Source organism: Bos grunniens, chromosome X, assembly GCF_055505025.1.
Source record: "Bos grunniens cultivar Pamir isolate PY7600 chromosome X, Bosgru_T2T1.0, whole genome shotgun sequence".
In the NCBI taxonomy this organism is placed as follows: Eukaryota; Metazoa; Chordata; class Mammalia; order Artiodactyla; family Bovidae; genus Bos; species Bos grunniens.
In genome coordinates this window covers 66,834,392-66,852,684 of record NC_141194.1, presented here as the reverse complement: position 1 = coordinate 66,852,684, position 18,293 = coordinate 66,834,392, and the positions used below count along the sequence as shown (strand labels likewise).

Sequence of the window (18,293 nt, the reverse complement as noted above, 5' to 3'; positions counted from 1 at the left end):
ATGCACATGGAAAATTCTCCAGGATAGATCACATCTTGGGCCACAAAACAAACCTCAGTAAGTTTAAGAAAATAAAAATCATATCAAGCATCTTTTCCAACCAAAATACTGTGAGAGTAGAAGTAAATTACAGGGGAAAAAAACTGTAAAAAAAAAAAAAAAACTACCACAAACATGTAGAGGCTAAACAATATGTTAATGAATACCCAATGGATCATTGAAGAAATCAAAGAGGACATTAAAAAAGTACCTAGAGACAAATAACAATGAAAGCACAATGGTCCAAAGCCTAAGAGATGCAGCAAAAGCAATTCTAAGAGGGAAGTTTATAACAAAACAGCCTTACATCACAAAACAAAAAAAACCTTTAATAAACAACATAACCTTACACCTAAAACAACTGGAGAAAGAAGAACAAACAAAGCTAGTAGAAGGAAAGAAATCATAAAGATTAGAGCAGAAATAAATAAAATTGAGATGAAGAAAACAATAGCAAAGATCAATGAAACTAAAAGCTGTTTTTTTGTGAAGATAAACAAAATTAATAAAACTTAGACACATTAAGACAAAAGGTAGAAAACTTAAATCAATAAAATTATAAATGAAAAAAACAGTTACAACAGACACCACAGAAATACAAAGTATCATAAAAGAATACTACAAGCAACTATATGCCAATAAAATGGACAAACTAGAAGAAATGGACAAATTCTTTGAAAGGTACAACCTTCCAAGACTGAACCAGGAAGAAATAGAAAATACGAACAGACCAATCACAAGTTTCGGGGCTTCCCTGGTAGCTCAGCTGGTAAAGAATCCACCTATAATGCAGGAGACCCCAGTTCAATTCCTGGGTTGGGAAGATCTGCTGGAGAAGGGATAGGCTACCCACTCCAGTATTCTTTGGCTTCCCTGGATCAGCTGGTAAAAACTCCGCCTGCAATGCAGGAGACCTGGGTTCAATCCCTGAGTTGGGAAGATCCCTTGGAGAAGGGAACATCTACCCACTTCAGTATTCTGGCCTGGAGAATTCCATGGACTGTATATAGTCCATGGGGTCATAAAGAGTTGGAGACAACTGAGGGACTTTCACTTTCACAATCATAAGTATTGAAATTGAAACTGATTAAAATATTTCAATGAACAAAAGTCCAGGATTAGATGGCTTCACAGGCAAATTCTATCAAACATTTAGAGGAGTTAACACCTACCCTTCTGAAACTCTTGAAAAAATTGCAGAGGAAGGAACACTCCTAAACTCATTCTATGAGGCCAACATCACCCTGATACCAAAAACAAAGATATCACACAGAAAAAGAGAATTGCAGGCCAGTATCACTGATGAACATATACACAGAATACTCAACAAAATATAAGAAGACTGAACCCAAAAACACATTAAAAGGATCATACACCATGATCAAGTTGGAGTTATCCCAGGAATGCAAGATTTTTTCCACATCTACAAATCAATCAGTATGGTATACCACATCAACATATTGAAGAATAAAAACCATATGATCATCTCAATAGATGCAGAAAATGTCAATTTATGATTTTTTAAAGAACTCTTCAGTAAGTGGGCATAGAGGGAACCTACCTCAACGTAATAAGAGCCATATACCACAAACCCACAGTAAACATCATTCTTAATGGTGAAAAACTGGAGCATTTTCTCTAAGATCAGGAACAAATCAAAGATGTCCACTCTTGCCACTATCATTCAATGTAATTTTGGAAATCCTCACCGTGGCAATCAGAGAAGAAAAATAAATAAGAGGAATCCCAAAGGGAAAAGAAGTAAAACTGTCATTGTTTGCAGATGATATGATACTATACACAGAAAATCCTAAAGATGCTATTAGAAAACTACTAAAACTCTTGAATGAATTAAGTAAAGTTGCAGCATACAAAATAAACACACAGAAATCTCTTGTATTCCTATACACTAACAATGAAAAATCAGAAAGAGAAATCAAGGGGAAAAAAATCACATTTACCACTGCATCAAAAAGAATAAAATACCTGGGACTAAATCTACCTAAGGAGGCAAAAGACCTATATTCAGAAAACTATAAGATAACTGATGAAAGGAATAAAAGATGACACAAACAGATGGACAGACATACCATGTTCTTGGATTGGGAGAGTCGATATTGTGAAAATGACTATACTACCCAAAGCAATATACAGATTCAATGAAATCCCTGTCAAATAACCAAGGGCATTTTCTCAGAACTAGAACAAAAAGTTTTACAATTAGTATGGAAACAAAAGGGACCTCAAATAGTCCAAGCAATCTTGAGAAAGAAAAACAGAGCTGGAGGAATAAGGCTCCCTGACTTCAGACTGTACTACAAAGTTACAGTAATCAAAACAGTATGGTACTGGCACAAAAAGAGAAATATATATCAATGGAACAGGATAAAAAGTCTGGAGATACAGCCATGCACCTATGGTCACCTAATCTATGACAAAGGAGGCAAAAATATACAATGGAGAAGAGACAATATCGTCAATAAGTGGTACTGTAAAAACTGGAGAGCTACATGTAAAAGAATGAAATTAGATCACTGTCTAAAATCATACACAAAAATCAACTCAAAATGAATTAAAAAGCTCAATGTAAGGCTGGATACTATAAAATTCTTAGACAAAAATGTGGGCAAAACACTCTGACATAAATACAGCAATATATCTTTTTGATCCACTTCCTAGAGTAATGAAAATAAAACCAAAGTAAACAAATGGGACCTAATCAAACTTACAAGCTTCTGGAGAGCAAAGGAAACAATAAACAAAATGAACAGATGACCCACAGAGTGGGAAAAAACATTGGCAAATGAAGTACCTGACAAGGGATTAATCTCCAAAGTATAAAAACAGCTCATGCAACTCAATATAAAAAAAGCAAACAAATCAGTCAAAAAATGGGCAGAAGATCTAAATAGACATTTCTCCTAAGAAGAAATACAGATGGCCAAAAAGCACATGAAGAGATGCTCAACATCACTAATAGAGAAATGCAAATCAAAACTACAGTGAGGTATCACCTCACACTGCTCAGAATGGCCATCAGCAAAAAGTCTAAAAACAATAAATGCTGGAGAGGGTATGGAGAGAAGGGGACCCTCCTACGCTGTTGGTGGGAATGTAAATTGATAAAACCACTATGGAGAACAGTATGAATGTTCTTTAAAAACTAAAAATACAGTTATCATATGATCCAGTAATCCCATTCCTAGGAATATATCTAGAGAAAACCATAGTCTGAAAGGATATATGCACCCCAATGTTCACTGCAGCACTATTTACAATAGCCAACACATGGAAGCAACCTAAATGTCCATTGATAGAGGAATGGATAAAGGTGTGGTACATATATACAATGGAATATTACTCAACCATTAAAAGGAATGAAATAATGTCCTTTGCAGCAACATGAATGGACCTAGAGATTGTCATACTGAGTGAAGTAAGTCAAGCAGAGAAAGATAAATATCATATGATATTGCTTATATATGGAATCTAAAAAAATGATACAATTGAACTTATTTACAAAACAGAAAACGATTCACAGACATAGAAAACAACCTTACAGTTTACAAAGCGGAAATGAGGGGAGGGATAAATTAGGATTTGGGGATTCAAATGTACATACTACTATATATAAAACAGATAACTAACCTACTGTATAGCACAGGGAACTCAACTCAAAGGAACTCTACTCAATACTCTGTAATGGGAAAAGAACCTAAAAAAGAGTGGATATAAGTATATATGTATATAACTAATTCACTTTGCTGTACACCTGAAACTAGCACACACTGTAAATAAACAGTACTCCAATATAAATTTTTAAATATGTATTTATTTATTTATTTTTGGCTGTGCTGGGTCTTTGTTGCTGCACGTGGGCTTTCTCCAGTTGGGGCAAGCAGGGGCTACACTTGGATACCCAAGTGCATGGGCTTCTCACTGAGATAGCTTCTCTTGTTGCAGAGTATGGGCTCTAGGGTGCGCAGGCTCAGTAGTTGTGGCACATGGGCTTAGCTGCCCCATAGCATGTGGAATCTTCCTGGACCAGGGATTGAGCCTGTGTCCCCTGAATTGGCAGGTTCATCCCCAACTACTGAACAACCAGGGAAGTCCCATTAAAATTTTTTTAAGAATTAAAAATAAAATAATAAAGTTTATAAGTCTAGTGGGGAGGCTGGCCATTCCCAACTTGAGCCTATGAATGCCTCTGCTTGTTTCTGTCCACTTCTAATTCACATCTTATTGCATATAAGGTTTTCTAGCATCTGTGTAGTGCTTTAACATGGACAATGCATTTTCACATACTTTCTCATTGATTTATGATCCTATGAACTTGTTCTTCCTGGGAATTTCTTTACAATGATATCAGAAAGGATGGTGCAGATAATAGTGAGGGAGGGAAAAATAAGAGGAATGGAGATCCAAATATTTAAACACTGAGCTATGCCAAAATGCAGCCACTATAGTTGCTGCCCAGGAACCTAACAGCAAAGACTCATGTCTTAGATTTATGTCTGCCAAAAATCAAAGCAGATGGAACATGCATAGCTTTGTTACCCAGCTAGTTAGTGGTTGTATTTCATCCATCCTATGATATCAGTTCTTATATGAGTTTTTGTGCATATCTTTTGAATTTTGGACTATTAATCATGAAAGACAACATAGAATTATACCATACTTCTGAGATATATAGAATTTTTTAGTGTTTTACTGTGGTAATCTTTTTTTGATGTCTTTCTTATCCTTAATATTTAAAAAACTTGTATGATTCTTCATTTAAGCATGTTTTCTTAAAAGCATCACATTTCCATATATCTAACCTAGTATCTTGAAATCCTGGTAGATGTTAAAAAGTTGAATTAGTCAAGTAGCATTATGGATAACTGTGTACTCTCTGTACTAATGCTGATTCTGTCATCTGTCAGCTGACTGGAGTTGAACTGGGAAGATTTAGACTAGATAGATCTTGGCTAGGCTAACCTGGAGAACTTCTGTGGACCTGTTTACTACAAGTCTCATTTCATTGATCCATTTCAGTTCCTAACCAAACCCGTAGTTTCTCCATCCATATCAGCTTGCTGGTCAGTTGCCTCCTTTCCAGCTAAGACCTTTTTCAGCTTCATTATAGATGTTTGACCTGATGATCAGGCTTATTACTCATCTTGCTTTATTCTCATAAACATCCTGGCACTTGTGTTTCTGAGGTTACTCTGGTCTGGAATCCAACCACCCCTAATGCTCCTTTTACAATCATTAATAACTCTTTGAGATCTTCCCTGGTGGCTCAGTGGTAAAGAATCTGCCTGCCTATACAAGAGATGCAGGTTCAATCCCTGGTCCAGGAAGACCCCCTGGAGGAGGGCATGGCAACCCACTCCAGTATTCTTGCCTAGAGAACCCCATGAACAGAGGAGCCTGGCAGGTTACAGTCTATAAGATTGCAAAGAGTCAGACATAACTTAGTGACTGCTGCTGCTGCTGCTAAGTTGCTTCAGTCATGTCCGTCTCTGCGCGACCCCAGAGATGGCAACCCATCAGGCTCCACCATCCCTGGGATTCTCCAGGCAAGAACACTGGAGTGGGTTGCCATTTCCTTCTCCAAACTTAGTGACTAAACAACAATAAATTAATTCTTTGACCTCTCTACTCTCCATATGCCAACTCCTGCTCCCTCACCTGCCACATCTAAATCATTTTCCAAACTCTACAGCATACCTCTGCAATTTACTCAAATCTAAAATCTTTCCATTTTTATTTCCTCTGCCCTAATTCTAATCTTCTTGACTGCTCACCCTTGAACATTGTCTCCTGAACATATTTTCTTACCTCTGATTCTCCCTCTCTCACTGGTCCTAATGTTCTAATAATAGTATTTCTCTGCTCAAAACCCTTCAGTGTTTTCTTTAAGATTTTTGGCCTCCACAGTATAGTTCTCATCTTTTCAACCATAGCTCCTTATATGTACCTGATGTTTAAAAAAAAAAAAACACTACTATTCCCCAAATTCTCCCCCATCATTTTCTATCATTCAACATCATCTTCTAGTCAACTTTGACAGAGTATATACCATATTCTAAACACTATTTGAGCTAAGCCCTATGGAGATGAAGGGTGCATAGTCTTTTGAGGGTATCAGATATAAAGAAGTAATGTTTATAAAAGATGATAAACACGGAGAAGAGCAAAGTTCTTTGGGAACAGAGAGAAGGGAAAAAATTAATTTTGTTTGTGGTATGGAGAATCAAGGAAAGTGTCAGGAAATTTTGAGTGGGGAATAGGAGAGGGAAATGAAACAAAAGCTGGAAAGGGAGGAGGGGAAGAATAGAGGAAGGAGAAAGAATAGGGAGAGATGTTCCAGGCACAGAGAATATCAAGCAAGATACCTGGAAGCAAAAAGTGGTCTAGAATATAAGTAAAAATATTTTGGAGTATATGGTAGAGGTGAAGAGAATGAAAGTGAGTACTGATTGAAAAGGGTATTCTCAATGGTCAGAATGGCCATCATCAAAAAATCTGCAAACAATAGACGCTGGAGAGGGTGTGGAGAAAAGGGGACCTTCTTACACTGTTGGTGGAAATGCAAACTGGTACACCATTATGGAGAACAGTGTGGATATTACTTTAAAAAACTGGGAATAGACCTGCCATATGACCCAGCAGTCCCATTGCTGGGACTATATGCTGAAGAAATCAGAATTGAAAGAGACACATGTACCCCAATGTTCATTGTGGCACTATGTACGTTAGCTAGGACATGGAAGCCAAATTCAGACTTAAATTGAAGAAAGTGGGGGAAACCACTAGACCATTCATGTATGACCTAAATCAAATCCCTTATGATTATACAGTGGAAGTGACAAATAGATTTAAGGGACTAGATCCGACAGACAGAGTGCCTGATGAACTATGGATGGAGTTTTGTAACATTGTACAGGAGACAGGGAGCAAGACCATCCCCAAGAAAAAGAAATGCAAAAAAGCAAAATGGCTGTCTGAGGAGGCCTTACAAATAGCTGTGAAAAGAAGAGAGTCGAAAAGCAAAGGAGAAAAGGAAAGATATAAGCATCTGAATGCAGAGTTCCAAAGAATAGCAAGGAGAGATAAGAAAGCCTTCCTCAGTGATCAATGCAAAGAAATAGAGGAAAACAATAGAATGGGAAAGACTAGAGATCTCTTCAAGAAAATTAGAGATACCAAGGGAACATTTCATGCAAAGATGGGCTCAATAAAGGACAGAAATGGTATGGACCTAACAGAAGCAGAAGATATTATGAAGAGGTGGCAGGAATACACAGAAGAACTGTACAAAAAAGATCTTCATGACCCAGATAATAACGAAAGTGTGATCACTCACATCACCTAGAGCCGGACATCCTGGAATGTGAAGTCAGGTGGGCCTTAGGAAGCATCAAAGCTTCAAACAAAGCTAGTGGAGGTGATGGAATTCCAGCTGAGCTATTTCAAATCCTAAAAGATGATGCTGTGAAAGTGCTGCACTCAATATGTCAGCAAATTTGGAAAACTCAGCAGTGGCCACAGGACTGGAAAAGGTCCGTTTTCATTCCAATGCCAAAGAAAGGCAATGCCAAAGAATGCTCAAACTACCACACAATTGCACTCATCTCACACGCTAGTAAAGGAATGCTCAAAATTCTCCAAGCCTGGCTTCAGCAAAACGTGAAACATGAACTTCCAAATGTTCAAGCTGGTTTTAGAAAAGGCAGAGGAACCAGAGATCAAATTGCCAACATCTGCTGGATCATGGAAAAAGCAAGAGAGTTCCAGAAAAACATCTATTTCTGCTTTATTGACTATGCCAAAACCTTTGGCTGTGTAGATCACAATAAACTATGGACAATTCTGAAAGAAACGGGAATACCAGACCACCTGACCAGCCTCTTGAGAAACCTGTATGCAGGTCAGGAAGCAACAGTTAGAACTGGACATGGAACAATGGACTGGTTCCAAATAGGAAAAAGAGTACGTCAAGGCTGTACATTGTCACCCTGCTTATTTAACTTATATGCAGAGTACATCATGAGAAACGCTGGGCTGGAAGAAGCACAAGCTGGAATCAAGATTGCCGGGAGAAATATCAATAACCTCAGATATGCAGATGACACCACCCTCATGGCAGAAGGTGAGGAAGCACTAAAGAGCCTCTTGATGAAAGTGAAAGAAGAGAGTGAAAAAGTTGCCTTAAAGCTCAACATTCAGAAAACTAAGATCATAGCATCTGGTCCCATCTCTTCATGGCAAATAGATGGGGAAACAGTGGCTGACTTTATTTTGGGGGGCTCCAAAATAACTGCAGATGGTGATTGCAGCCATAAAATTAAAAGACGCTTACTCCTTGGAAGGAAAGTTATGACCAACGTAGATAGCATATTAAAAAGCAGAGACATTACTTTGCCAACAAAGGTCCGTCTAGTCAAGGCTATGGTTTTTCCAGTAGTCATGTATGGATGTGAGAGTTGGACTATAAAGAAAGCTGAGCACCGAAGAATTGATGCTTTTGAACTGTGGTGTTGGAGAAGACTCTTGAGAGTCCCTTGGACTGCAAGGAGATCCAGCCAGTCCATCCTAAAGGAGATCAGTCCTGGGTGTTCATTGGAGGGACTGATGCTGAAGCTGAAACTCCAATATTTTGGCCACCTGATGAGGAGAGCTAATTCATTTGAAAAGACCCTGATGCTGGGAAAGATTGAGGGCAGGAGGAGAAGGGGACGACAGAGGATGAGATGGTTGGATGGCATAACCGACACAATGGACATGGGTTTGGGTGGACTCTGGAAGTTTATGATGGTCAGGAAGGCCTGGCATGCTGGAGTTCATGGGGTTGCAAAGAGTCAGACACTACTGAGCGACTGAACTGAACTGAACTGAACTGAGGATATGGAAGCAACTTAGATGTACATCGTCAGATGAATGGATAAGGAAGTTGTGGTACATATACACAATGGAATATTGCTCAGCTATAAAAAGAAATGAGTTTGAGTCAGTTCTAATGAGATGGAACCTATTATACAGAGTGAAGTAAGTCAGAAAGAGAAAGACAAATATATATTAACATGTATATATGAAATTTAGAAATCTGGTGCCAGTGATCCTACATGCAGGCAGCAAGGGAAACACAGATATAAATAACAGACTTTTGGAATCAGTGGGAGAAGACAAGGGTGGAATGATTTTAAAGAAGAGCTTTGAAACATGTACAGTACCATATGTGAAATAGATGACCAGTGCAAGTTCGGGGCATGAAGCAGGGCATTGGTACTCTGGGAAAACCTAGAGGGATAGGGTGGGGAGGGGGGTGGGAGGGGGCTTCAGGGCGCGGGTATACATGTATACCTATGGCCAATTAATGTTGATGTATGGCAAAAAAAAAAAAACCATCACAATCTTTTAAAGTAATTATCTTCCAATTAAAATACATTAATTAATAATTTAAAAAGAGGCTTCCAGTTCAAGATGGTGGAGTAAAAGGATGTGCACTCATCTCCTCCTGCAAGAGCACCAAAATCACAACTAGCTGTTGAACAACCACCAGCAGGAGACTGCTTGAACCTACCAAAAAAAAAAGAAAAAAAAGATACGCCACATCCAAAGACAAAGACGAAGCTGCAGAAAGAAGGTAGGAGGGGCACAATTACAATAAAATCAAATCCCATACCCACTGGGTGGGTCATCCACAAACTGGAGAACAATAATACCAAAAAAGTTCTCCCACTGTTGTGAAGGTTCAGAGCCCTACATCAGGCTCCCCACCCTGGAGACCCAACAAATGGACTGGGAATCCCCAGAGAATCTGACCTTGAAGGCCAGGGGAATTTGATTATAGGACTTCCACAGGACAGGGGGAAACAGAGACTCCAGTCTTGGAGGGCACAAATAAATCCTTGCACACACCAAGACTCAGAGGAAAAGAACAGTGAATCCACTGAAACCAAACCAGAACTACCTGCTAGTGTTAGAGGGTCTCCTGTGGAGGCATGGGTTGGCAGGGGCTCACCACAGGGATTGGGCAGGACTCGCAGTAACTGTCTGGAAAGATCCCCTTTGGGGTAAACCTTCTTGGAGGTCACCACTGACCCAACCATAGAGCACATAGACAAGAGAAGACAACACAAGAGAAGACTCTACACATGTACATCACCAGATGGTCAATACCAAAATCAGATTGATTATATTCTTTGCAGCCAAAGATGGAGAAGCTCTATACAGTCAGCAAAAACAAGACTGGGAACTGACTGTGACTCAGATCATCAATTCCTTATTGCCAAATTCAGACTGAAATTGAAGAAAGTAGGGAAAACCACATGACCATTCAGGTATGACTTAAATCAAATCCCTTACAATTATACAGTGGAAGTGACAAACAGATTCAAGGGATTAGATCTGATAGACAGTGTGCCTAAAGAACTATGGACAGAGGTTCATGACATTGTACAGGAGGCAGTGATCAAGACCATCCCCAAGAAAAAGAAATGCCAAAAGGCAAAATGGCTGTCTGAGGAGGCCTTACAAATAGCTGTGAAAAGAAGAGAAGCTAAAGGCAAAGGAGAAAAGGAAAGATATGCCCATTTGAATGCAGAGTTCCAAAGAATAGAAAGGGGAGATAATAAGCCTTCCTCAGCAATCAATGCAAAGAAACAGAGGAAAACAACAGAATGGGAAAGACTAGAGATCTCTTCAAGAAAATTAGAGATACCAAGAGAACATTTCATGCAAAGATGGCCACAATTAAGGACAGAAATGGTACAGACCTAACAAAAGCACAAGATATTAAGAAGAAGTGGCAATAATACACAGAAGAACTATACAAAAAAGATCTTAAAGATCCAGATAACAATGATGGTGTAATCACTCAACTAGAGCCAGACATCCTGGAATGTGAAGTCAAGTGGGCCTTAGGAAACATCACTACGAACAAAGCTAGTGGAGGTGATGGAATTCCAGTTGAGCTATTTCAAATCCTAAAAGATGATGCTGTCAAAGTGCTGCACTCAATATGCCAGCAAATTTGGAAAACTCAGCAGTGGCCACAGGACTGAAAAAAGTCCATTTTCATTCCAATCCCAAAGAAAGGCAATGCCAAAGAATGCTCAAACTACCACACAATTGCACTCATCTCACACGCTAGTAAAGTAATGCTCCAAATTCTCCAAGACAGACTTCAACAGTATGTGAACTGTGAACTTCCAGATGTTCAAGCTGGATTTATAAAAGGCAGAGGAACCAGAGATAAAATTGCCAACATACACTGAATCATCAAAAAAGCACTAGAATTCCAGAAAAACATCTATTTCTGCTTTATTGACTATGCCAAAGCCTTTGATTGTGTGGATCACAACAAACTATGGAAAATTCTTAAAAAGATGGGAATACCAGACCACCTGACCTGCCTCCTGGGAAAGCTGTATGCAGGTAAAGAAGCAACTAGAACTGTACATGGAACAACATACTCGTTCCAAATCGGGAAAGGAGTAGGTCAATGCTGTATAATGTCACCCTGCTTATTTAACTTATATGCAGAGGACATCATACAAAATGTCAGGCTGGATGAAGCACAAGCTGGCATCAAGATTTCTGGGAGAAATATCAATAATCTCAAATATGCAGGTGACATCACCCTTATGGCAGAAAGTGAAGAAGAACTGAAGAGCCTCTTGATGAAAGTGAAAGAGGAGAGTGAAAATGTCGGCTTAAAACTCACCATTCAGAAAATTAAGATCATGGCATCCAGTCCCATCACTTCATGACAAATAAATGGGGAAATGATGGAAACAGTGACAAACTTTATTTTGGGGGTTCCAGAATCACTGCATATGGTGACTGCAGTCATGAAATTAAAAGACGCTTGCTCCTTGGAAAAAAGCTATGACCAACCTAGATAGCATATTAAAAAGCAGAGACATTACTTTGCCAACAAAAGTCCATCTATTCAAAACTATGGTTTTTCCAGTAGTAATGTATGGATGTGAGAGTTGGACTATAAAGAAAGCTGAGCACCAAAATATTAATGATTTTGAACTGTGGTATTGGAGAAGACTCTTGAGAGTCCCTTGGACTGCAAGGAGATCCAACCAGCCCATCCTAAAGGAGATCAGTCCTGGGTGTTCATTGGAGGGACTGATGCTGAAGCTGAAACTCCAGCACTTTGGCCATCTGATGCGAAGAACTGACTCATTGGAAAAGACCCTGTTGCTGGGAAAGATTGAAGGCAGGAGGAGAAGGGGACAACAGAGGATGAGGTGGTTGAAAGGCATCACCGATTTGATGGACATGAGTTTGAGTAAGCTCCAGGAGTTGGTGATGAACAGAGGAGCCTGGCATGCTGCAGTCCATGGGGTTACAAAGAGTTGGACATGACTGAGTGACTGAACTGAACTGAACTGAGCAGGGCCCTACCCACCAGAGCAAGACCCAGTTTTTCCCACCAGTAGCCCCTCCCATCAAGAAGCTTACACAAGCATTTTAGCCTCCTCCATCAGAGGGCAGGCAGAAGAAGCAAGAAGAACCAAAATCCAGCAGCGACTAAAACAAAGGCACATTACAGAACGTTAATCTGCATGAAAAAGCAGAAAATTATGTCCCAGAGGAAGGGACAAGATAAACCCCAGAAAAACAACTAAAGAAGTGGAGATAGGCAACCTTCCAGAAAAAGAATTCAAGATAATGATAGTGAAGATGATTCAGGATCTCAGAAAAAGAATGGAGGCAAAGATTGAGAAGATACAAGAAATGTTTACCAAAGACCTAGAAGAACTAAATAACAAACAAATAAATGAATAATACACTAGAAGGAATCCATAGCAGAATAACTGAAGCAGAAGTACGGATAAATGACCTGGAGGACAGAAATGTTGGAAATAACTGCCACAGAACAGAACATAGAAAAAAGTATGAAAAGAAATGAAGAGAGCCTAAGAGACCTCTGGGACAACATTAAACACACCAACATTCACATTATTTGGGACCCAGAAGGAGAAGAGAGAGAGAAAGGACCTGAGAAAATACTTGAAGAGGTCATAGCTGAAACTTCCCTAACATGGGAAAGGAAATAACCAACCAAGTCCAGGAAGCACAGATAGTCCCAGGCAGGATAAACCCAAGGAGGAACACACAAAGACACAATCAAATTGACAAAAATTAAAGACAGAGATAAAGTATTAAAAGCAACAAGGGGAAAATGACAATATACAAGGGAACTCCCATCAGGCTATCAGTTGATTTCTCAACAGAAACTCTACAATCCAGGAGGGGATGGCATGATATATTTAAAGTAATGAAAGGGAAGAACCTACAACCAAGAATATTCTACCCAGGAAGACTCTCCTTCAGATTTGATGGAGAAATAAAAAGCTTTCCAGACAAGCAAAAGTTAAGAGAATTCAGCACTACCCAACCAGCTTTACAACAAGTGCTAAAGGAACTTCTCTAGGCAGAAAACAAGAGAAGGAAAAGCCCTACCTACAGAAAATAAACCCAAAACAATGTTAATAGGATCATGAAAGTGAAAGTGAAAGTGTTAGTCACTCAGTCATATCTGAGTCTTTGCTACCCCAATGGACTTTAGCCTGCCCAGCTCCTCTGTCCGTGGAATTCTCCAGGCAAGAATACTGGAGTGGGTTGCCATTCCCTTCTCCAGGGGAATAGGATCATACATATCGATTATTACCTTAACTGTAAATGTATTAAATGCACCAACCAAAAGACATAGATTGACTGAGCAGATGAAAACATGTGCATGTACGCACTTCCACTTACTACATTACTCTGCTTGACCCCCCAAATTGTGTGTAATTATTTTATATTGTTAGGTTAATCATGTTCCCATTATGGCTTGTAATTGTAATCATCTTTTATTTTTTGTCTGACTATTGATTGTGAAAACTGATAAATATCTTTTACTATTGTGATTATGTAAGTATTACTCACTTAATACCATTGTATCATGATTGATCAACAGAAAAATTATAGAATTCTATATCACCAAAACAAACACTTAATAGAAACATCTGTAATCACTGTTTAAAATCCAGATGCATATCAGAATTATCTTGGAATTTTTTGAAAAATACAAATGCCCAGGTATTTTTTTTTTTACCAGAGCTCCAGATATGTTTCTATGGAGCAGCCATGTTTAAAAACAACTGGAGTATATGAGGATCTTTTACCTTTATCTAGTTTGTTTCATTTTTATATTTCATAGTCAGTGCTCCCATTTCATTTAGTTTATGTTTTCCAATTTCTCCATCTCTTCTTTTTTTCTTTGATGTGCTTTCTCAAGCCTTTATCAATCATAGTAGAAAGGCTTTTGTATACATATATATATATGTATAACTTATGAATATATATGTAAACTTATGAATTTTTGCCTAAAAAATTATGACATTTTGATTCCACTTATTTGACTTAGTATAAATAGAATGCTATATTTCTAATTTTTTTTAACTTTCTTTTTTTATTTATTTATTTTATTATTTTTTTTTCTAATTTTATTTTATTTTTAAACTTTACATAATTGTATTAGTTTTGCCAAATATCAAAATGAATCCGCCACAGGTATACATGTGTTCCCCATCCCAAACCCTCCTCCCTCCTCCCTCCCCATACCATCCCTCAGGGCCGTCCCAGTGCACCAGCCCCAAGCATCCAGCATCGTGCATTGAACCTGGACTGGCATCTCGTTTCCTACATGATATTTTACATGTTTCATTGCCATTCTCCCGAATCTTCCCACCCTCTCCCTCTCCCACAGAGTCCATAAGACTGTTCTATACATCAGTGTCTCTTTTGCTGTCTCGTACACCGGGTTATTGTTACCATCTTTCTAAATTCCATATATATGCGTTAGTATACTGTATTTATGTTTTTCCTTCTGGCTTACTTCACTCTGTATAATAGGCTCCAGTTTCATCCACCTCATTAGAACTGATTCAAATGTATTCTTTTTAATGGCTGAGTAATACTCCATCGTGTATATGTACCATAGCTTTCTTATCCATTCATCTGCTGATGGGCATCTAGGTTGCTTCCATGTCTTGGCTATTATAAACAGTGCTGCGATGAACATTGGGGTACACGTGTCTCTTTCCCTTCTGGTTTCCTCAGTGTGTATGCCCAGCAGTGGGATTGCTGGATCATAAGGCAGTTCTATTTCCAGTTTTTTAAGGAATCTCCTAATTTTTTAAAAATAGATATGCAACAAGCAACAGAGGTTTACTATATAGCACAGGGAACCATAGTCAATGTCTTATAATAACCTATAACAGAAAATAATTTCAAAAATAATATATGTGCTTATATATAAAACTGAATCACACATAAAAAAGAATTATATTTTTTGAAATTTAGTCATGTTTATCTTTTTACCAGTTTTTCTAAATGTCCTATGGACATCTAATAACAACTTATGAAATAACAAAATTTTGAATATATTTGTGTAGTATATGATTAATATAAATTAATTAAATGTAAATCTAGTATATTTAGATTATTAATGACATCATTCAAGATGCTTCTATTCTTGTTTTTTCTGCACTTGGTAAAATAGTCTCTGAGCAATGTTAATATGTCTCACTATGATTATATGTTTTTTTCTTTTCACTTTTTTTTCTTCTGATTTTTGCTTTTGTATCTTTGTTTCTTTGTTGTTAAGGTTTCTTTGCTGTTAATGATTTATGATGTCTATCTTCTTGGTGAATTGTACCTTTTATTATAAAAATATTCATCTTTGTTTCATTTAAAATACATTAATTTTTAAAAAAAGAACAATGGAAAAAATAAGGAAAAGGGTGTTATATGCAAGGAAAGTGTCAGGCCTATGATTCTGTTGCAGTTGTTTAGGCTGACTGGAGTAGGGAGAGACTCATGGCAACTCATGAAGTTCCTGAAGCCTAGAATGCCTTTCTCTCCTCTATTATTCCCCATTCCTACTCCGTGGAACAGCATCCTTCAAGGTCCAAATCAAATGCTGCTATTAGTGAATCCTTCACTGGTTTACCTCCTTTCTAGAAGTGGAATAATTTCTCTCTATTTTGAACTCCTATAGAAACTTTTTCCCTCTATTTCAGTGAATAAAATATATTTATTAGTATTTGTCTATGACTTGTTTTCTCCAATAAATTCTGAGCACCTTGAGAGCAAGGATCTGGTCTCAGTAAACTACCTTTTCCACTGCAGTTTCTGGTACACCACCATGACCATAGGTAGTACATAGTAAATTTGTTGAATTAATTTAAACTGGTATCCCAGAGATTAGCACTACTCATCCGAAAGGCTATATTGTCCCAGATCCATAGGCAGAAACATGAATTACTTTCTTGCCTTATTTTTTCCCAGTTGGGAAAGGCCAAGGACAGCTCCCAACACAATCATAGGCATGGGTCATCTAGACTCTGAGACCTGAGCCCTAAAGGCCTTTGGGGAAGAGCATAGCAATCTACTAGGACAAGATCTGTGAGCCTTCTTCAGACCCAACTGAGGGAAGGTCAAGTAGGAGAGGTTGCTTTTCCACTTTAACTGATCATTTTCTTGCTTCAAAATACCTGTCTCCATGCTAATGTTATATCAGTGCCATTACACTGCATGATTTACCATGATCAGCAAAGCAGCTTGTACATTATTCCAAACGTGCTAATCAATTTCAGCTCAAAATAGATTTTAATCACCCCATAAAATTTGTTATCCTAAAATGCTGATCAACAGGGAAGAGTTAAACAAGTGCAGAGATGTTTGTATTGCAGGCATAAAAAATTATAATCCTTCTCCCAAATCTTTTTTTATAAACAGCCAAGGTATAAATTAAAATGTGCGAAAATACATGGCCTTAAGTTGTGTCATTTAGAGCTGAGATCTAAAAAGTCATAGGAACGGACTAAAGGATTTTCTGCTCGGGGTTTAGCCTTCTGATTCTGTAGGGGGAAAAAAGGCCCAAATAATTGATAATCATTGTTAATATCTATGATAGTATCTCTATTAGTATCTAAGCCAGTATCTATGATACTCAGTTTGCCCTTTTGAAAAAAATTAAGGGAATAAGGGACCTCCCTGGTGGTCTAGAGCTTAGGATTCAGTGCTTTCACTGCCATGGTCCAGATTCAATCCCTAGTGGGGAAACTGAGATCCCAGAAGCTGTGTGGCATGGCCCAGAAAAAGAAAACAAATAAGAACCTAGTAGAGCCAAAATTACAAGGTGATTATAAGTACAAAATGAGAGAACTTCTGTAACTGTATCCAGCCTAGCACCTAGTGCTCCCTTCCTCTCCCCTTCCCAACTTATCAAACTCCCATACCAGTCTCCACCTCTTCTTTTGCCAAAGCATATTATCTCTATTCTCAACACTTTTTTTTGCATTTAATTCAGAGCAATGAATCCTGGGTGCTTGGTCAGATTTTTTCTGAGGAGAAATTTATGTTCTCAGGAGAACAGCATCCCAGAGTAAAGTTACAGTGGCACTTATATGTTCCATGATTCTTGTTGGAGTATACTTGTTCCAGTATTCTTGTTGTATCTGACAAGATTAGATAATTCTTGATAATTAAGTGCATTGCTCCTGTATATATTTCATGATACATTAATTTTTGCTAGTAATATTTGTCTGAAGCAGCTGTTCTTTATTTCATTACTTGAAAGGGGATATAAGTATAGGTCAGTAATCTGTGGAAACATTTTTGTAGCCTTGTTTTGGCTAGGGGTTGGAAGTGGTTAAATGTGTTACTATCTGAAAGAAGATGTAAGTTTGCCTGCTTCCTCAGACTTCTGTTTTAATAGTATGGTAGCCAAGAGGGGATAGAAGGGTCTAGAATGTATGAATGAAGTGTGAATTTCCAAACTGACTTATATGGTATGTATAAGCTATGAAACAAAACAATAGTGCCTATGAAGCCAGTCTGGAAACAGGTAAATTCCAGTAAAGCTTTTAAGACCTCTCTAGCTGAAATAACCTTAAAACAGAGAAAAAATTTAGTGACTGATATTATTATGTATTTGAAATGTGCAGGTTGGACAGCATTTGGACTTGGAATGAAACAATAAGAGGTCCCATTCATGGATAACCAACAAGATAAGGCTATTGTTGCCTCAACCAACGGAGAAAACACTATGATTAATGGGGTCAAGGAAAATGGTAAGGGAATTTAATTATAGTATGCATTAGCTCTCCCAATAGTACTTTGTTATTGCTATAGATTTTCAGTATCCACAGAGCAGGGGCAAGTTAAGTCTAGGATACCTCTGAGATAGGTGT

At 38.1% G+C, this 18,293-nt stretch overlaps 1 protein-coding gene across 1 annotated transcript in view; it reads left to right on the top strand.

Moving 5' to 3' along the window:
• The window catches only part of NEXMIF (neurite extension and migration factor), a 205,103-nt gene that overhangs the window by 180,950 nt on the left and 5,860 nt on the right, over positions 1-18,293 (top strand). Inside the window, exon 2 of the mRNA XM_086388991.1 lies at positions 18,048-18,173. Within this exon, the coding sequence (XP_086245117.1) occupies positions 18,095-18,173 (79 nt within the window). The 5' untranslated portion in view covers positions 18,048-18,094. The remainder of the gene's footprint in view (positions 1-18,047; positions 18,174-18,293) is intronic.